General features: G+C 43.7%; 1 protein-coding gene across 1 annotated transcript in view; it reads left to right on the top strand.

Moving 5' to 3' along the window:
* Positions 1–5,443, top strand: part of WDR4 (WDR4 tRNA N7-guanosine methyltransferase non-catalytic subunit) — a 33,346-nt gene extending 27,903 nt beyond the window's left edge. The window contains exons 10-11 of the mRNA XM_074983410.1: positions 1,186–1,255; positions 4,231–5,443. Of these exons, the coding sequence (XP_074839511.1) occupies positions 1,186–1,255; positions 4,231–4,409 (249 nt within the window). The 3' untranslated portion in view covers positions 4,410–5,443. The remainder of the gene's footprint in view (positions 1–1,185; positions 1,256–4,230) is intronic.
* Positions 5,444–21,961: the final 16,518 nt, after the last annotated feature.

The following is a 21,961-nucleotide window of genomic DNA, read 5'->3' on the forward strand; positions in this document are numbered from 1 at the left end:
CCTGCAACTCCCACGTAACTCACATTTTTGCGCAAGTCAGGAGGGAGACAGGAAACAGGCTTCAGGAGCCGGAAAACTGACCCAGGGCTGGTCAGTTTCCAGGCTCCCAGAATGGTGGGGGAGCTGGGAACCGGGAGGCCGCCTGGTTCCCAGCTTCCCACTGCTTCTGGGACCTGGGAAACAGACCAGCTAATGGCTTATGGCTACTGCTTGGTTCCCAGCTCCCTGCTGCTTGCAGGGGTGGGGGCCCGGAAAACTGACCAGCCATGAGCTGGTCCGTTTCCTAGGTCCCCCACCTCATGGGGAGCTGGGAAGCAGGCAGCAGTCTGGCTCCTGGCTCCCCTCCCCTAGCAGAGCTGGGAAACCGACCAGGGTAGCTGCCTTGGTCATTTTCCTGGCTCCAGCCAGTGAAGGGGAGCTGAACGAGTGGCAGCCTCGCTCCCTTCCATTCCTTGGAGCCGGAAACCAACCAAGGCTTCTCCCCTGCTCAGTTCCCCAGCTCTGCAAGCAGAGAGGAGCCAGGAGCCTGGGTACTACTTGGTTCCCAGCTCCCTGCCTTGCAGGACCCGGGAAACTGACCAGCCCCACTAGGGCCAATCAGTTTCCTGGCTGCTTCTCCCTGCCTTACCCCAGCCACTCGGCTGTCAAGCTGACCGTCACGTGGCTGGGGGAAGACAGGGAGAAGGGGCTCTTGGCCTGTGGGCAGCTTGGCAGGTTGACAGCCACAGAACAGCTTCAACTTGTGCTTAATTCAGGTTAAAGTGAGTTACATGCAACTTCAAGCAGCATATTTCAAGGGTTTACTGTAGTAGCCATTAGACATCCAGGCAATAAATCCATCAGCTTTGTAAATCTAAGGAGTGGTTTATGGTTGGAAAGTTTTCATTTGAAATTCATTTTCATGAGGGCATTATTGGACCTTCTCTTCTTCCCTGAGCTATTTCTTTACCCCACTGATTCCCTCTTTTCCTTTACCTCCTCAGGCAAGCTCTGTTTTTTAAGTTGCCTTAGGCAGAACATGGTGTTCCCATGCTGGGCCTCAGGGATGAGTATGTGGGAAGGAAAGGTGTTCTGTTAAATCTCCCTCTCTTCATTTGCATTTCTTACCGTGCTGGTTAATGTACATGCTGTGTAATTCGCTGTGCTCCTCACGAGCATCATTCAGAGTGTTCTTTCCTTTCCCAGCCTGTTGCTGATGACAAAGGATTAATGAAAATGTCAAAATACCTACATGACAACTGGACAATGTTTGAAGGTGAGCAGCTTTGTTGAAAGGGCCAGGGGATGTCTTTACAGGGGTGAAGCAGAGGGGAAATCAGATCAGAGTTCTGTTCATGGCTCTCCTTCTGGCTATGGACAAATCTCTTTGGGCATATCTATCCTGAAGCTGGGAGAGAGCTTACCAGACTGGATAGACAGACTTGTGCTGGTAGGGCTTGAGTTTATGCACCAAAATTAGCTGTGTAGATGTTCTAGCTGAGACTGAGCTCAACCCTAGAGGGTCACATAGACATGACAGCCTAAGCAGCATCCTCGTCACACTATCTACGCTGCTGTTTTTTATTACACTAGCTTGAGCCCTTAGAATGAGTCTTCACCACCTCAGCTGGTAGGCTCACTCCAAGCTGCAATGCAGGTGTACCACTAAGTTCTGACTCAGTTTCCCTCTCCATTTGGCACTCATACAGGTTGAACCCCTGTAATCCAGAACTTTCTTGTCCGGCAACATCTGTAATTTGGCATGATTTTAGATAGCTGACAGCCATTTATGGGTGTGGCCAAGTTTCCTGTGGTCCCATAAAGTTTGTTTACAGCCATCAGTCTAGGTTCTCAGTGTTCTGTGCTGTAATTTACCCTAAATCTCTTCTAAGAACCCACTAATCAGAGGAGGTGTTGGTAATGCTGTTAGACAATATCAACCTCTCATGGGACAGCAAATTCTTTTGTTTGGCACTGGTCAGGTGCCGAGGGTGCCAGATGAGAGAGATTCAACCTATACATGGCTACATCGCAGTGGTCTGAAAGGTCAGTGTTTGTAACATGGTTGCTCACATTTGAGCATTAGTGTGTTATAAATAGCGCATTTAAATGAAGTTAGATGTTTTGGACATGCAGATACATTAATAAGGAACCGTGATAGCAGCTGTCTTATTGCACTGACACAGGATGATGATCTCTCTTGTCTCTTTCTTGAATGTGAAACTAAGAGAAAAACTGAATACACAATTGACACCTGGATTGGCAAATTCAGTGGAGATAGCAAGGATGGAGTAGCAACCGATGCTGATTGTTTTCCTTCAGCTTAAAGGCAGCCTCTTCCTGTCCAGGTTGAAACACTTCAGGAAGACAAACAGGGCTTCTTGTCCTGTCACTCTTTACTGTACCTGACAATGAAAATATTAAATACCTGTTCTGGTGGAGGTTTAGTTTTTGGTTTTTGCCCATGATTTTTTTTCTAGAAAAATGTCATTTTTTTCTACTTAGCCTGCAGGAACCAGCCAATTTTAAACAAAATTTAATTAGAATCTCAAAGGTGAGTGGGGTAGGAGTCAGTGGCTACCTTGTTATAGAGTCAAGTGTGGTTTAATCCTGTGCATGACTGAGGCCTCGTGCTAGGAAGTTATGAAGCTTGTTTTAAAACAAGGAAAATAAACCTTAACTTCCATCCTTGAAGAGCCATTCTATATGGAGAAAAATTGTCAGACTAAGTAATTTGGCAGAGTTGTGGAAGATGAAAGTTAATACCTTCCCATTAACATCAAATCTGGGGAGTATTTTCTGTAAGCCATTTCTGTTAAAATTGGGCACAGTCTGTAAAAGTAGATTGCTGCATCCATTAGAAGGGAGTGTGTTTTTCATGCGTATTTCACACAGCTCAGATACTTCAAGGTATATCCATGTTAGAAGCAGGGTCCTGAGTGAGAATGAATAATACAGAAATCTAGCAGAAAACAAGTCTATTCTGAGTTACTTTCCTGCATAGCAAACTACCATAATGTATTATTGTAATCTTTGGGTATCTGCAGCTGGGAAAGGAGGACTATTCAGAGCATAGTGATTATTATAGCTAATTAAACAAGAGGCAGCTCAGTTGATGAGCACCTATTCCAGCTGTGTAATTAGTGCTTTTACAGATTATGAAAAAAGGTACTTACCATACTTGATAAGACAATGAGATGGCTGGTGTTGTTTTCTCCCTGAGACACCTGGGGATCACAGAGTCTGCAAGACTTCTTGTAAGCTAAAATGATAGAATCAGAAGCTGAATACTTAAACAATAAGTTGAATAAATTATTGCCCTCAAAAAGAGATTGTGCAAATCCCTGACATAGTCCAGTCTGGTGGAAAATACAGTTGATGTGTATCTTGATTGTTTACTCAGAAATGTCCGTCTTTTTTCTACCCAGTCCTGTTTCTCTTTTTACTTAAATGTTAGGGATTTTTTTGAGGTGGTGGAAGAGATTGGAACGTAGGGAGAGTAAAAAAGAGCCCAGATGGAAACTAGATCATTCCCACTAAATCTTTGTAGAAGCACAATAATCCTAACCACCAGTTTTAGTCTGTATTTCCCCAGTTATCTTCCTTAACGGCTCAGGCATTTTACAGAAAAGTCAGATGTGTCATGTTGTTAGAGTACGTTGAAACAGAAGGTTGTATTGTAATAGCCTCACAGAAAAGCGGTGGACCCTTAAGTGATCAGTTCTGGGAAGTTTGTTGGATGTTTATTTCATAGCCTTCTGTCTGACTATTCTAATGTTTAAAAAATGCAGGGAATATCAAACTGAACACATCACTAACTGGAGCCCATGCAGTGTTTGGCGGTTGTGGAGTAATTCAGATTCTTTAATACAGTTGAAGGGGGTCTTTAATGGTATTACCAAGACCAAGATTTTCAAGAGTACAAGCCTAAAGTTAAAAATTTTTATGTGCTCCTTGACCCTCTGATGTCTGTGTGAACTGTTGGGTGCTCAGTACTCTTGAAAAATCGGGTAAGCCTAAATATGGATTTTGAATTCTAACCTCAGGCTGCTGTTAAAATTTTTGGGCTCTGTGTATAAAAGTGTAGTGGTGATACTTATGAGTGCCTCACCACATGTACACAATAAAAATGCTGTGTACAGTGCAAGAGTTAGGAATTGTTTGTTTAAATTTCAGTGCAAGAGGTAGTTGGAAACAGTGCTTGGCGTACTCATATTGTCTTGTCTTGTTTTGTGTTTTTTCCTGCCACAGGTTCTGTTGGGACAGAAAGCTGCTACAGCAGTCTTTACAAGGCCTCATTCGACAACATGGCTACTTATCTACAAAAGAAGGAGGAAAGAATACAGCAGCAGCAGCAGAATAAAAGAAAAGAGTTGCAGCATGAATCTAAGAGACAAACTAAAAAGATCAAAATAAGAGACTCCTCCTAATCATTACTAAACATTAACTGCACTATTTACTTGAAACTTATGCAAGAGTGAGAGAAATTGATCTAGGCACTGAATTTTTTTATTTTATTTTATTTTATTTTGTTTAAAGCAAAGTGAACAACAAGCAGTTTGTATGTCAGATACAGGATAGTTTTAATGAATCAGGTTCACTTTCTTGTCATGACATTATCCTGCTCGCAACAGATACTTTAGCGGTATATATTAGTCCCTGCCATTTTTTTCTGTCCCGGCTGTTGGAAAACTGAGTGCTGGTAATGCAGTGTTAACAGTCCAACTCAGAATATCTTTGTACTGAGTGCAGTTCTTGGAGAATGGGATTTGTCTGTCTTACTGTACTCCACATAACACTTAATTGGGGCTGGTTTCCCAAGGAAAAAAGTGTGTAATTAGAAGTTAATACCAAATATTTTAGTTTTGTTTTAGACAGTTCATTTAATATGGCAGCCTATAAAAGGATAATCATGAAGAATTAATCTTTTGAAAAAAATATTTTAAATATGTGTATATATAAGGCTGTAACTAAAAGGCTTTTGTCACATTTATTTTTATGCTTAAACTACAGATTTTGTTATGAATTCTGCTTTAGTATGTAATCCAATACTCTTACACAGAGGAAACTCACATTGGAAGCAGTGCAAGAATAGATTCTACATACTGTAAAGCAACAAAAGTTGTCAACCAAATCCCAGCTCCATTTGACGAAGACTGGTTTGCTGCATTCTGCCTATCCATAGAAGTGGTTTCCGAGGACCCAGTGCAGTCCTATCTTGTGTGTTCTGCTTTTTTGCGACAAAAGCTTTCATTTGACACCAGCTAAGAAATAAAAATCTTGACTAACAGTTGAAGAAATCTTGTGGCATCCATTATGACTTCATCATACATTTATTTAGTGGTAGAGGAAAACTATCTGTATCAACACAACTTGTCTTCATGGAACATACTGTACTTCAAAGGGGATTGTAAAGCTGGGTATATAAAATCCATGTGATCCATTAAAAACATGAGAAACTGAACTGAACACCTATCCAGTTTCTTACATGACTTACAGTAGGGGTCCAAGCCTTTTTAGTTTTAAGTACTAAAACTTGTCATGTAACCAAAATGCAAGAGATTGATGACCTACCATGCAAAACCACTTCCATTTATTTCTGGAGTATTAGCTGTTGATCATTAACAAAACAGAACGCAGTGCTTATGTCCTTATGCTTAAAACTGCATTATCCTCTTGTTTTTATCATAGGAGCCACAATCAGGATCAGTGGGGCCCTTTTGTGCTTGTTGCTGTTCAGACTTCTTTAAAAATTGACTTTTCAAGATCACCATGTTTGAAAGTCCCACTTAAGGTGGCAGTATTAGATGCACTACTACGGAACCAGCAAATACGCTAAATTTATCTTAATGGTCTAATTTGGGTTTCTTTCCATATTGCTTTAAGAGTCCGCATTTTGTTATGAAAAAGCTTCCATTAGTGTTGGAGTGTGATGGATCATTGTCATGTGTTGGGCAGTCAGGGAAGGATTGTTGACTTGTTTGTTCAGTGTCGTACAGAATGTGGCACTTACCCTGGGTAACTTTTGGATACCATCCTGATACAAAATTCTGGCCAATGAGAGCAGCAGTAGGAAGCCTCCAGTCAGGCTGCTTAGGTCTCTGCTGCTCCCCACCCCTGTCTGGGAGAACAGCAGCGACTGGCAATGGAGCCCGGAGCTGCTTCCTGGCCCCCAGCAGAGCCCTTGGTCTGGATCCAGACCACGGCTTGCCTGATCAGACCCACAAGGCTCAGGGCTCTGCACCCTCCACCCCACCATGGGCCAGATGCCATGGAGGAGATCTGGATGGCAGGCCGGGGGTTTCCCACCACAGTTTTAAGCTGTTTAGCATGGGGAATACATTCAGTGGTAATGTACAAGAATGGGAAATTAAAAGTGTGGTGGGGATAACCTCCTTTAGCCCCCTGCTGGTGCCTCAAGGTAAAACCAATAAGATCATGGTCCGCTGACTGGGGTACTAAAGCCTGCCTAGCATGACAAACGCTGTAGCTCTACAGACCTTACCAAGCCCCACATGTTCTCTTGGGGAAGTAGTGCACACATTTGAGGGCACAGACCATTTCCACTGGAGAACTAGCAAACAGCTAAAATACTTGAATTCTCCAAACGTGCGGAAAAAAACTTTGGGATTAAAAATGTAGCAGATAATCAGAAAAGAATTTGAACAAAACTACAGATGTTACGATTAAGTAGTTTCTATATGACAGGATTTTAAGTATTGTGTTAACTAACTGTCCAGGGCCACTGAAGTAGTCATATCTGTAAGGGAGGGTTGGCAGCAGTTGGTGCTCAACAAACTGCATAGCAGTTTGTGGGGGTGGGAACAGCAGAATGTCTGCTATCAACCTAAGTGTCAGTCTTATGGAACCCATATGATACAGGGACAGCATATGTTACACTGACTATGTCTACACCAGAGTGTGTCAACAAAACTTGGCACTTCCACCAACAGCATTCTGCCTTTCTGGGAAGAGGAATAACGCCTTTGTTGAGAGTTTCTGTTCACAAAAGAGCTGTGTGGATGCTGCAGGGGGTTCAGTGAGGTAAAGATACTGAAAAACTCTGGTAGTTTATTGGAATTTCTTGAGGGATTATTGAGCTAACATAACAAAGGCTATGGGAAGAACTACCAGGAAAGCAACATGAGAATAGATCTAGGTAAGGAGGTTTCTCCCAGCACCAGGCCCTATCAGTGTGGGGACCAGAAGGGCCATTTTGCCTGGCCCTCAGGTGACAAAGGGGCCTAAAATTTTGACATTTTTTTATCAAGTCATTTTCATTTATTATACACCTTGCAGTTTTAACAGACAACAAAAGAAGCTCTATATACCTGCAAAAATTGATTAAAATCATTATGGAACATCAGGCCTTTGCCAATTTTGTGGTCACATCCAAGTTTTCATCTGTGTGGTTGGAGACGTAGCTTCTGTGATTAGCGATTCTATGTTATGAAACACTGTTTATAATCTTTGTGTAGTTTAGAGATTTTGAAAGTGGTAGTTAATTCTGTTACTGTAAAGTGATTTTGCTTGGTCTGAGGGTGAGTTTAACCTTTAAATTAGAGATTTAACTCTGCATAATAGATTTTTGTATTCCTTTTTTTTTTCTGTCTTTGTATACAATAACCATACCATGCTCAGCTGTAGGCTACCTCTTCATCCAGTTTTAGATTCACTTTTAAAGGCTTTTTTGTGACAATAAACTTTTAATTCTACTCATGTTATTTCTCATCTGGCAATTGCCCCATGTGCATATTCATAACAATGCACCAGTTATTCGAGGAATTTAATAATGGGAACATGTTAGCATACAAAATTTCAAGACTTCGAAGTAAGGCTATGCGGGCCGTAGTAAATAACACCCCCATACTGTTATATAATATTCATTGTGAAATATATACAATTAAAATTTTGTATAACGAATAACCTTTAGCAAATTAATGTATTATGTGTCACTGTTGGTTTTAAAAGAACCTCTTTATGAAAATGAAGCTAAGATTTGAAAATGGTGCAAATAAGAGAGGGTGAAAGCAAGAGCAAAACAGCAGTTGAGAGTTTAAAGCCCATAACATCATTTCTTATAGGAAAGATGCGTCAGCCATTAGATGGTGACCATACTGACAGTGACACTTCCAGTTCTGCCAATGAAAACTTCGTACCCACAAATATTTCAGTGCCACTGCCTCAAAATGAGGAAGTCCTTAATCAAGACACAGAAATGCCAACAGGAGCGATAAATGCAGAATCAATGTGCAGTTGAGTTGAGCAAGAACTTATGACTAGCATAGGACACAATGTGACAGTGACTTCAGAACCTGATGCTGTCATTTCTTAAAGTTAGCTTTCAGATTCCAAATAACATACTGAAAGATGCTGAAAATCGTGCTTTCCCACTCAGCAGCGACAAAAATTCTCCAAATAGAGAGCTATGCAAGAGACTGGTCTGTGCACCTTGTTTCATTTTTAATGGTAATACCTCAAATGCATCAGTACTGTCTGATCCATGCAGCTGGAGCATCAGTACAGGTTGGAGGAAGTTGAAAAGTCGAATACTTTTGCATGTAACTTCAGTATCGCATAAAGATAACTTACGTTGGCATTAACTGACAGTTCAGTTGAAAACTTACTCTTGAGTGAAATAAATACAGAAACTGATAACTGAGGGGGAACCTCCATGAATGCATATTGAATGTCATTTTTTTTCTTTCTGAACAGGTATGGAGTTTGTTTGGTTCCAGTCAATATATCTATGACCCTACAAATGGAACCTTTCTTGGTATACCTGAACTTGTTAGCAAGTACGACCCACTTTTATCAGGCCACTTAAGTGTCTTTAGCCATGTCTACACGTGCCCCAAACTTCGAAATGGCCATGCAAATGGCCATTTCGAAGTTTACTAATGAAGCGCTGAAATGCATATTCAGTGCTTCATTAGCATGCGGGCGGCTGCGGCGCTTCGAAATTGATGTGCCTCGCCGCCGCGCGGCTCGTCCCAACGGGGCTCCTTTTCGAAAGGACCCCGCCTACTTCGAAGTCCCCTTATTCCCATGAGCTCATAGGAATAAGGGGACTTCGAAGTAGGCGGGGTTCTTTCGAAAAGGTGCCCTGTCGGGACAAGCCGCATGGCGGCGAGGCACATCAATTTCGAAGCGCCGCGGCCGCCCGCATGCTAACGAAGCGCTGAATATGCATTTCAGCGCTTCATTAGTAAACTTCGAAATGGCCATTTGCGTGGCCATTTCGAAGTTTGGGGCACGTGTAGACGTAGCCTTTGTGAATCACAAGAGAGGGGAAAACACATGCAAATCTGTTATCTGTCTACTAGAATACAAAACGAGTTTATTGAGCTGTGTGGGACGTTTGTGCAAACAACAATTCTTGAAGAGATATGATGTAATGAAATACTTCTCAATTAATATTGATGCAACTATGCTGTTCGATATTGGTTGTTCAATATGTTACAATTGCAGAAAGTTCAAAGATTTCAATTGAAGAATGATTAATTTTGTTTGATAATTTCACGAAAGAGAAAAACTGGAAAAGGAATCACTGGAAGGCTTCAAGTTTTCAAGCCTCCATTGGCCTAGCTTGTGACAATGGATCCTATATGGCTGGGAAGTACAACACAGTACAAAGCAGTCCTTCTTGAGCAAAATCCAAAAGGTACTTTCCCCAGTTGCGGCAATCACACACTAAATCTTGTTGGGGTTGATTGTGCTGAATCATGGAAGGAAGCAGTCACGTACTTTGGAGCAATCCACCAATTGTACAGTCTCTTCAACAGCAGTCCTTAAACGTGGGAAATTCTGAAGAAGCATCTGCCTGTTTCCCTTCACAGCACGTCATCAACGAGATGATTAGCATGAATTGATGGCATTAAACCAGTTGCACAGCATTTGGAGTCTGAGAAAAGTTTTAAGTGAGCTTGATTCTCTTATTCTTACAGCACAGTCTCTCACTGAGCTTAAGTCAATTCAGAAGTATACATCCAAATTTGAATGCATTTTAAAGTTGTCCATGTGGATAAAGTTCCTAAAAATGGTCCCCAAAACCAATCTTGTAACTGAAGCATTCAGTGCTACACTAGGTGTCGAGAGGGATAACACTGAATGATGACTGAAAGAGTCCAGATCAGTAGCACGGGGTATTGATGTGTCCATCCGAGTTTTTCACCAATCACATCCTAATAAATCTCATGGAGAAAGGCACTGTCAGGTCAATGTTTTATTTTTTAGTATTGACTCCATCAAATCTGGTCTTACATATGAGTTTGAGTTACTGTGACAACTATGTATCCCTTTTGGATTAGAGAATTAAGTGATGAAGATCTATATTTAGCAGCTAAACAGTTTCAACAAAGGTACAACAATGACATTTCAAGAGATATCTGTGACAAGATTGTCTTCCTAAAATGTATACATTCCACCGCCTTTAAAATGGACTACAAGCCAAAAGAACTGCTTCTAGAAATATTCAATATCAACCTGTTGACTATTTTGTAACATCACTCTTGCATTACATATTTTTCAGTCTCCCTGCATCAGTGGCTTCAGGTGGGTGAACAGTCAACGTCTTAAAATGAGTAAAGAACTATCTACAATGGGACAATAATGTTTGAATGGCTCACAGTGCTTAATGTTAAGTGATCTTCAACATAAATTAGATTTTTCTTCAATTATAAATGAATTTGCACACAGTGAAGCCAGAAAAGCATTCCTAAAATGAAGAGTTTTGCTTGCAGTGAAAACTCACCAAGTTAAATTTTTAATATACGTTCTAGTACTGTAATGACTTAATTGTTAATAAATACATGTCTCAAGTGTTTGTTTTCATATATTCTTTTGATTTTAGTATGACCCTGTGGATGAGAAGCTGGATATGTCAGGCATTTGGGTCTGGGCTGGGGTCTCTAAATGCAAAATGGCTCAAGCCTCTGTCATTCTCTGAGAGGGTCTGCCCAGAACAAAAGTGAAAGGGAGTGGAATAAACTGTTGGCTTCAAGGATCCTGTCTTCAAAGAAGATTCAAGCTTGTTTAGCCAAGCTAAGAGCCTGGAGATCAAAGCTACTAAAGAGTTAAGTGCTTCTGAGGCAGGAAGATGTGTCTAGTGAGACAGATTGACAGAGAGATGTTCCTTGGAGTGTCAAAAGGAGGCTTTCCCAGGCTCTGGGAATGGTCCCCCAGTGCATTCAGTCTGTTTGGGTATTTTCTCTTCAATGCTTTTGTGCTAAAGGAGGTTGTCTTTTTTTCTAAATTAACCACTTTAAAGACTAACAATACTTTATTAGGTGGTGAGCTTTCTTGGGGCAGACCCACTTCCTCAAATCTTCCTCACCTAATAAATTATTTTGTTAGTCTTTAAACTGCTACATGACCGCCGGTTTGTTTTGTTAGAATACAGACTAGTACCTCTCTGTTACTAAATTAACCACTGTCATTGTTCTGACAAGGAACAGAACTGCAAGGTCTAAGCCTGAACCAAATCTACTTCAGGCTTCCTGTACTCTATGAGAAGGTTGTGGTGGATTTTCCCCCTTGCAGCCAGTTGGTGGTGAAAGGCCCAGGATATGCCATATCAGTTGGTGTCAGTGGAGCAATATATCCAGCAACTGACCCCACAGTGTGTCTGACTCTGGCTTTTATTCGCTCCTCTGGCTTATCTGAAGTTCCTTTTGTCAAAGATTTTCTCAATGTCTCCAGCATGAACTCAAACGATTGGTACTTTCAGGAGGATGCAAATTTTTGGAGCAGAAACTAGAGACTGAATATTACAGAATTGTGGAGAAATTCTGGGAACTGAAGCTCTGGAGAGGTGCCATACATGGTATTGTTTCATGTACTGTATACTGCGTAATAACATGAAAACATTCCGTGCTTGTATAACTGAACTGGCTAGTAAGAAAACTATTTACAGAGATGCTGCAACTGCAGTGAGCATTTTAGCTCTACGTGACAGTGTCTCTTCCTGCTGCCTCCTCCAAAGTTCACTCTCTTCACTCCTGCCCCACGTTCTCCTTCCAAGTTCCATCCTGGTTGCTACAGTCATGCATCTTCTAAAGGGCTGAAGATTTGGTTGCACAAGGAGTTTTTAACATCAGAAGGGAGGACAGCTTCTTTCCCCCCTATTTAACATAAAGGGATTCAACTTTAACATTCCAAACCGTCTATTTCAGTTTTTGTAACGTGTCCAAGTTACTGTAGTTCTATCAGAGATCCTGGTGCAAACAGCTTTTCCAATAGCTGGAATGTAATATGGGTCACTGCAGGGAGAGATTAATGAAAAGGCCGCATTGGGATACTTGATAGTTGTAGTGACTAACGGCAGATTATTCCACTACACAAGTGTTTGATAGGTCTGCATATTTTCTGTCTTCTCCTCTTTCTTGTTTGTTTCTCTCTGTGTAGTTATCTAGACCACACTTAGCACGTGGGCTTTTAAACTACTTCAGGGTGGTAAATGTGGGTGATTGCTTTGGTTTACATCTTGGCTTGGAATGCTGGGACTAAAGCGTAACTTAATGTCCAAAATAAACAGGGGCATGTGACGTGTGGCAGAGTTTTCTAACAGAACCATTTATCCCAAGAAACATTTTTACAGTTAAATAGACCAGGACTGCACTGCTTTGTGTATACCAGCCCCTCAGTCCTTGGATCATGCTGATAGTTAGGATAGTGGTTTATTGCTTTGCTGTGCTTGACCAGAAGCTTTCTCGTAAAACTGTAGTTCAGTTCCTGTATTTATACTGTACAACATTAAAGGCCTGACTGTAGTATGGATCACTGTTCTCTAGTAAGTAGAATAAAATCAAATACAGAAGATTGACGTCAGTGGAAGGTAGCCATGTTAGTCTGGATCTCCAAAAGCAACGAGGGGTCCTGTGGCACCTTATAGACTAACAGAAAGGTATGAGCATGAGCTTTCATGGGCAAAGACCCACTTCGTCAGATGCAGGTGAGCGGGTCTTTGCCCACAAAAGCTCATGCTCATACGTTTCTGTTAGTCTATAAGGTGACACCGGACCTCTCGTTGCTTTTTTAGCAGAAGGTTACAGGACTAATTTCAACATGTTAAAGGCAGCCCTGAACTGAATACCAACCTGTGCAGAGTTTGAAATTGAGGTCCAAGTTTCACATCTAAAATATCTTACTGTACATCCCTGGCCAGATGTTCAAGTGTTTTTCTACCAGCCCTCAATGAGTGCAGTAGGGGACGCTAAAGACTCAAAAATTTAGTCATCAATGTGTCTGCCATATTTACCCAAAGGCATAAGCCCCTGATTTCATCAGCTAGTTTAAATACTAACAACATATTTGTCAATATCCTGATTGATGCCAGCTTTGCAGACGGTGGTAGAATGGGGCCCAGGCAGACCCACACTGGTGACCCCGCTTTCTCCCACACCAGAGTTAGTGGGGACTGTGCAGTGTGTGATGCCTTCCCCCACTCCTCCACATGACCTTGGTGCAAAAACTGCACAGAGAAGCCAGTGAGCAGCTGAAGCTGGCACAGCAGCTGCAGCTAAAGGAGAGACCTACAGGCGGACGTCAAGTGTTTCTGAAAATTTTGATGGGACATCCCTTCTTCAGTGAAGAATGGCTGTTGGCCCCACCTATTCTCTCCTCCATCAGTCTCTTTGGCTCAGCTTCACTTCACCTGACTCTTCTGTGTGTCCCGCCTCCTGTTCCTCCCTTTTTCTGTCCCATCTCCATTTCCATTCTGTTTCACTCACGCATATCCTCCTAACAAAGTCTCACCCAAATAAACAGTGGCACTGAGCTGATGGTTGCTGGCCATCACTCTGCTTGTACATCTCCTTCCCTGTCGTCCTCCTTTGTAAGTTCTGTGGGGCAGGGACTCCTTATTACTCAAGGTATATCATTGCTACTAGGAAGATGGACGCTACTGTATCGGCAGAGATGCCTAAATCAAACTTTCAGGGTGCACCCTCCCCACTCGGTGCCGGTACCCTGGCTCCTCGTTAGGAGAAAGGAAACCAATGGGAGTGTTTGCTCCTGTTGACCTCTCACAGTGGAGATGGTGTGAAAGTTCAAACTAAGTTACGTTGGCTCCAGCTATGTAATTAACGTAGCCAGATTTGCATATCTTAATTTGACCTTTCTCTTTAGTGTTGACCTGGCCTCAGTTTGTGCAAGATTTAACACCGGGGTCCTGTTCTTGGCTGGTCCCTGACACTATCGCTACGTCTACATGGGGATGCTACATTGAAATAGCTTATTTCGATGTAGCGAAATCGAAATAAGCTATTTCGATGAATAGAGTCTACACGTCCTCCAGGGCTGGTGTCGTCGACATTCAACGTCGACGTTGGGCAGCACTACATCGAAGTAAGCACTGCAGGGGAGCATCTACACACCAAAGCAGCCCACATCGAAATAAGGGTGCCAGGAACAGCTGCAGACAGGGTCACAGGGCGGACTAGCACTTCCAGGGCAACAGCAAGCTGCTCCCTTAAAGGGCCCCTCCCAGACACACTTGCACTAAACAGCACAAGATCCACAGAGCCAACAACTGGTTGCAGACCCTATGCATGCAGCATGGATCCCCAGCTGCAGCAGCAGCAGCCAGAAGCCCTGGGCTAAGGGCTGCTGCACACGGTGACCATAGAGCCCCGCAGGGGCTGGAGAGAGCATCTCTCAACCCCTCAGCTGATGGCTGCCATGGCGGACCCCGCTATTTCGATGTTGCAGGACGTGGATCGTCTACACGTGCCCTACTTCGACGTTCAACGTCGAAGTAGGGCACTATTCCCGTCTCCTGTTGGGGATAGTGACTTCGACGTCTCGCCGCCTTATGTCGATTTCAACTTCGAAATAGCGCTCGCCACGTGTAGACGTGGCGGGCGCTATTTCGGAGCTGGCATGGCTACTTCGAAGTAGCCGGCTCATGTAGACGTGGCTTATAGGGGAAACTTGGATTTTCTGTACCATTCACATGTATGGAGCCACGATTTATCTGTCTTCAAGTTACAAAAAATGTTTACATTTATCAATACTCCATGAGTTGTTACTATCTGGGAGGTAAAACCTGAAGAAATATCAGATTTCTCCCCCTGCTTTCCTCCCACTCTGAGATAGCTTGACCAATCCCGGGGATACATGTACCACAGTCCCATACTATGTATCAGTTCCTGGAATTGTGGCCTTTCAAAATACACATGTAAATGTGATTCCTTGCTGCTAGATCAAGCAGACGTTTTTAGTAACCCAGTTTAGAATATCTGTATTTTTTTATAATGAAGTTTAGAAAAATTAAAATTAATAATGCCTTTAAAAAAAAACCACCAGAAGCAGCCTACTTGTTCTAAAACAGGTGACAAAAAGTCATTTTAGCTACCCATTTTACTCACTTTTCCGTGCAAGCCTGAATGTGAGAGTCTGACTTGAAGGAACAAATCATGCATGTGGTTTCACTGCTGTCAGCATGATGACTGGTATGTGCAAGGCAATAAGGATTTGACCAGAGGTGGGTGTGACAGATTGACAATATATTCAAACACCCTGAATGAAATTTTAAGATAAAACTTTACTGAACTGGGTTAATATAGATAGTGAAGATAACTCCCAAATCTACAATGGAACTTAAATGTTGCCATACCTAGCTCTTAAATAGGATTAGAAAGGCTATTTTACCTCTGTGTTTGGCACTAGTGTTCTTGAACTACTTTGCCCAGTTCTGGTGGTCACAATTAAAAACAGAATGTTCCTCATAGAATCACAGAATTGAAAGGAACTTCAAAACATTATCAAGTCCATTCATGGCAGGAACAAGCACCCTCTAGACCATCCTGGATAGGTGTTTGTTTAACTGGATCTTAAACAATTCCAATGATGGAGATTTCACAACTTTCTTGGGCAATTTATTCCAGTACTTAACCACCCTGACTGAAAAGTTTTCCTAATTTCCAACCTAAACCAAGGGCTGCAATTTAAGCCCAATGCTTCTTGTCCCGCCCTCACAGGTTAAAGAGAATAAGTTTTCCTCCCTCCTTCTTGTAACAACCTTTTAGGTAATTGAAAGCTGTTGTCATGTACCTTCTCAGTCTTCTTTTTTCCAGACTAAACAAGCCCAGTTCTTTCAATTGTCTCTCATAGGTCATGTTTTCTAGACCTTTATTCATTTTTTTTGCTCTTCTCTGGCCTTCTCCAGTTTGTCCACATCTTTCCTGAAATGTCGCACCAGAACTGGACGCAGTACTCCAGTTGAGGCCTAATAAGTGATAAATTAGAAAGGGTTCAGAGAGCTGCGAGAATGATTAAAGGATTAGAAAATATGCAATATACTGCTGGACTCAGGAGCTTAATCTGTTTAGTTTAACAAAGCAAAGGCTAAAGTATGACTTGATTACGTGTTTAAGAAGAAATAGTTAATGGGCTCTCCACCGTAACAGAGAACAAATCAAATGGCTGGAAGTTGAAGCTAGACAAATTCAGACTGTAAACAAGACATAAATTGTTAACAGCAAGAGTAGTTAATCATTGAGACAGATTAGCAAAGCTGGTAGGTTATTTATTTTGTTTGGTTTGTTTTTATTTTAATGGTTTCTTTAGTAAAGGCAGTACCCATTCATGTCAGACTTTTCTTTTTGTTTTCTTTTTTTTTTTGGTTGTTATTTCACATTATCATAACAAAAATGCAAATGCCTCACAAGTCCCATTTAGTAAAGCTCACTGAACACTTATGTGTTGGCTGAATTTAAAAAAAGCTGTTTTTCAGGATCAATAGTCACTTTGTCCTTTTACGTAATTGAATGTATTGTCTTCCAACACTGCTGAATAATATTCTTCTTCCAGGGTGGACAGTTGCTTTGTGAGGAGAAAAAAATCACATGTCTTATAAAAGATCTGTCTAATTTGGGGCCATAAATACTAGCATGCCTTAATAAATTGCACTTAGGTATTTCATGTTGTCACAATAGGGAGTATTAATAATGTGGATTTTCCTGATTATGTTCCTAGGCGTAAATTTTGAATAAACTCACAGCTGAGTAATATGCTGTACCCTAAATTCCTATTCTTCACTTTCAACCAGAATTCCATCTTCATGTAACTTTGATCTGGGAACATCAACAATTTTCAAAACAGCTTTGGCCTCAGAGATGTATATGGAAAGAGCTGTATGTAGTTGAAAGATATCCAACTATACGTTTTCACTGAAGAGATTTCCTGTGTCTTTTGTAAAAAGGGGGAGTGTTATGTAAGAAATTCATCACTGCTGTCTCTTCAAAAGTTGCACACCTAAGTGTATGCTTACACTGCAGTTAGTTACCTGTAGCCAGCCTGTACCATCAGATTTGGGTTCATGGGGCAAGGGCTGTGGGGGCTTTAAATTGCAGTGTAGATCTCCATGACCTCCTGAGGTCTCTTCCAGTTCTATGAGGTGTGTATGTATGTATCTAAACTCAAGTTGCAGCCTGAGCTCTGGAACCTGCCCTCCCCACAGGGTCCTCCAACCCAAGCTCAAATATCTACGCTGCAATAAACAGCCTCTGAGCCCAACCTTGATGAGCCTGAGTTGGTTGGCAAAGGCCAGCTGCGGGGTTTAACTGCAGTTTAGACATACCCAGGGAAGGCAGACATGAAACAGCAAAGCATCTAATCTGAACAGTCGTATTAATCTATCCATTTCAGCATTACATTCTGCAGCCTTACTAGGAGTATGGTATAAGTTAAACTAACCCAGTATCAGAGTTGAAACCCACTTGTTTTTGTCAATACAATGCAAACCTACTTTTTGTCCTGCTTTTAAACAGAAATTGCAGTCCCAGAATCTTACATCACCATGTTAGCAAGATAGCAACTCCCCAGCTGAGGTTTGGTTAATTTATTAGCGTGTAATACCTTCCTTCAGCACCTTAACTCTCCTTTGTGACTCAAATCTTTTACATTAAAGGGGAAGGGCCTGGTGATGTTCCACAACAGCAGAAATTTAAGGCAAGTATGTGGACTTGCATCTATTTTTTTTTTTTACATTTAAAAATACTGGACTGATATTCAAATTACTGATCAAGCCAGCAGTTTATGGTATCTCCTGTGTAACCTACAACGATGATCCATCCGTACCCCGTCCAGGAACTCTGTCATGTAATTTTTTCAATTTTTTTTAAAAGTAACCAAATATCCTTTGAAATATATCCCTTATTTTCTGTATGTTCTACTACGCAGGAACAACATTCACACAATCACTTTCTTGAATACCTCGGGTATATCTAAGCTGCCCAGTTTTGTCGAGGAAAAGAACGTCAACGCACAGAAATCGAGGACAAGCAGGGGAGGGGTTGTGTGTGCGTTTGCGTGACGGGCAGGAGTGGCCAAGACAAGTTTGGAAATGAGATTGGAGAAAATAGAGGGGGGACGGGGAAGGTCCATCAGAGGGTCTGTGTAAATCCTTCCCATTCACATATCAGAGGGGTAGCCGACTTAGTCTGTATCGTCAAAAATAAGAAACCCTGTGGCACCTTATAGACTAACAGATATTTTGGAGCATAAGCTTCTGTGGGCAAAGACCTGCTTCGTCTGCCAGAAGCTTATGCTCCAAAATATCTGTTAGTCTACCAGGTGCCACAGGACTACCCATTCAAAGGATCAGATCATTGTCTGTCCCTGAGGGTGAGGCTTGATGTCTCTCAGGTGGAAAACTTGCCTCCTTTGGATTGCAAGTGCTCATGAGGAGAGTATGGGAGTTTGGGGATTGATTTATGAACTACGCTGGTATTTTATTTTTGGATTTAAACACGCGGCAAGCAGCTGCCAGAAAGGGGAGGGAGGCGTGAGGGCTGGTGGAAGTGACTACAGCCTACTGTGTATTTGAGTTTGTCTGTCTGTGAGCACGCCTGTCTGTCTGTGTGTCTGTTTGTTCAAGAACATCCACTAAAGGCAAGAGCTGGGCCCACCAAATTTGGTATTACAGCTTAAAGCAAGGTCAGGGGTTGGTTGTGGCAGGGCAATGGGGGCTGTGCCCGGGATGTGATTGTTTCTCATAAAATGGAAAGGGAGGGCTCTGCTGGAAGGGACATTGTGGGACAGTCTCCTGCCCCACCTCACTCCTGAGGGCTCCTGTGTTACTCTCAGAGCTTCACAGCCCAGTCAGACCTCAGTGTCTAGTCCCAGTTCGCAGGCCCTGTTGTCCAGTCAGTCCTCAGCAGCCTAGGTTCTCCCCACCTTAGGCTCACAGGGAGGTGGCGATAGGGGAGCTTGGGCCCTCCCGCTCCACCAAGCTCCAGCCCAGGGCCCTGTTGGTGGTGGGTGTGCGACCTCAGCGACCAGCTCAGCAGGGATCCCCACGGCAACACGCCAAGCTCACGGGTTACCTTCCTGGTTCCCCCACCCTGGGCTACTTCCTACCCTGTTCCTGGTGTGGTCCACCGTCTGCATTCTGACCGTGCTTCCTGTAGCCATTCCTGCTGCAGACGGCTCATGTGGCAATGACTACTGCCGCCGCCGCTGCCCCTGCTGCTGCTGCAGCTGCTCAGGCGCTTGCTGTGGCTGTTCCTCAGGCAGCTGTAGCTCCCAGGCTCCAGCAGGAGCTCCTTCTCCCTCGCTGGCCAGACCCAGCTGCCAGGCTTCCCCAGCCTCTAAACTTGGGCTACAGCCGGACCATGTCCAGCGAGGTCTTGGAGGTGGGGGCCTTTTCCTTCCAATAGGGCTCCCCCCCACTCAGCAGGGGTTGGTACGACCCGTCACACACCCTCCTCATTAAGAAAGGGTCCTCAGATTGCTCCTCCCGCCCTTTGTCAGGGTTGAGGCGGGAAAAAAAGTCAGCACTTACGTGTGCCTTTCCTGGCCGGGGTGCCATTTGAAATGTGTATGGCTGCAGGGACAAATACCAGCGCATAATTCACTTGTTTGAGTCTTTCATTGTTTGCAGCCATTTAAGTGGTGCACGGTCTGTTACCAGGGTAAAAGTATTGCCCAGCAGGTTATATGGAAGGGCTTTGATGGCCCATTTTACTGGCAATGCCTCCCTTTTTATTACAGCAACGAAGGGTCCTGTGGCACCTTATAGACTAACAGAAAAGTTTTGAGCATGAGCTTTCGTGAGCACGGACTCACTTCATCAGGTGCCTTCGTTGCTTCCTTCATGCCTTCATCAGGACCCTTCGTTGCTGTTACAGATCCAGGCTAACATGGCTATCCCTTTTTATTGTGGTGTGATGGGGTTCAGGGGTCCCCAAGCTCTGCACCCCGTCCGCAGGCAGGAGTGACTCTCACTCAGCAGGAGAACAGCGGGTTCGTTAGCTGACAGGGCACAGTGTCGTACAGAGGTGTCAGTACAGCCGGCAGAGGCAGCCAGTCCAATCCATGTTGGGGAGAGGAGGCCGCAAGGGGCCCCTGGCGCCGGGGCCTTGCCCCCTCCTTTGTCTCTCTCTCTCCCAGCCCAGACTAATGGCTTTCCAACTCCCAGTTCCAACTCTAACCCCTCAGGCTCCAACTCCCCCTTTGTCTGCAGTCCAGAGGTGTCACCTGGTCGCCTAGGTTACCCTCAGCAGAATCCCCGCACCCTCTGTGAGCCACACACGTACACACACACATCCCCCACTACACCACATGTGGAGTACCTGGTCTTCTGAGGAAACAAGTTGCAGCTTAAGAAAAGGATTGGGTGCTCCACTCCGCCCACCTCCTGGGACAGTACCGGACCCAGGCCCACCTCGGAGGCATCTATTTGTAGGATGAATGGCTTGTTGAAGTCTGGCTGGGCAAGGACAGGCTCTCGGGTTAGGTGAACTTGTAGTATTTGAAACGCTTTCTCACATTTCTCTGACCACTCCACTGTCCAGGATTGTTGGTTCTTAGCCAAGTCCATCAGTGGGGCAGCTATAGTGAAAAACCACCGATAATACCCCACTAAATCCAGGAATTCTCATACCTGGTGTTTTGTAGTGGGTGTGAGGTAGTCCCCGAGGGCCTACACTTTATCAATTAGTGGTTACACCTTCCCCTTTCCTACAGTATAGCCCAGGTACTTCACCTCTCCCTGACTCATATGGCATTTGGCAGGGTTTGTCGCGCCTGTAGCACCTTCTCCAGGTGTCGTAGGTGTTCTTCCCATGTCCGGCTATATACAATGATATCATCAATGTATGCAGCTGCACACCCTTCATGCAGGCCCAGCATGTGGTTCATAAAGTGCTGAAATGCAGCTGCTGCCCCGTGAAGACCAACTGGCATCATTGTAAATTGATACAGCCCGAATGGAGTCAGGTATGCCATGTTTTCCTGTGCCGTGGGGGTCAAAGGGATCTGCCAGTATCCCTTCGTGAGATTTAGTGTCAAGATGAACTTGGCACACCCTAGTTGCTCTAGCAATTCATCCACCCGGTGCATGGGGTACACGTCAAACCTTGAGATGACATTCACTTTTTGGAAGTTGATACAGAATCACACTGTTCTACTGGGCTTTGGGACTAACATGATAGGGCTGTGCCACTCACTTCTTGACCCCTCAACCATGCCCAGTGCCAGCATCTTGCCCAGATCCTCCCTTATGTGTCCACATCTTCCTGGGTAGGGGTTGATGGTGATCTCTCACCTTTTGACCTGGAGTAGTAGCGATGTTGTGGCTGGTTAACTTGGTCCTCCGTGGCTTATCTGACAGGACCTATGGGAACCGGGCAGTCACTCCTTGCAGCTGTTTCACCCTCAACTCAGGTCTGAGGTCCACCGACTGGGGACCCTGGGTCTCCCCGGCCTGAGGTTTGAGCTCCACCTCTAGAGGGGAAGGGGCAATCATCATGGCCTCCCGTTCCTTCCACGCCCTTAGGAAGTTCACATGGTACATACGAGTCTCATTACGCCACCCCGGCAGGCTTATTTCATAATCCACAGGTTCCAATCTGCGGGTCACTTCAAAAGGGATCTGCCATCTGGCTAGCAGCTTGGACTCGGCTGAGGGTAGTAAGAGTAACACCCGATCTCCAGGTAGAAAGGTCCTCATCTTTGCCCCCTGGTTATAGTTTCATGC

This window comes from Carettochelys insculpta, chromosome 1 (assembly GCF_033958435.1).
Source record: "Carettochelys insculpta isolate YL-2023 chromosome 1, ASM3395843v1, whole genome shotgun sequence".
Classification (NCBI taxonomy): Eukaryota; Metazoa; Chordata; order Testudines; family Carettochelyidae; genus Carettochelys; species Carettochelys insculpta.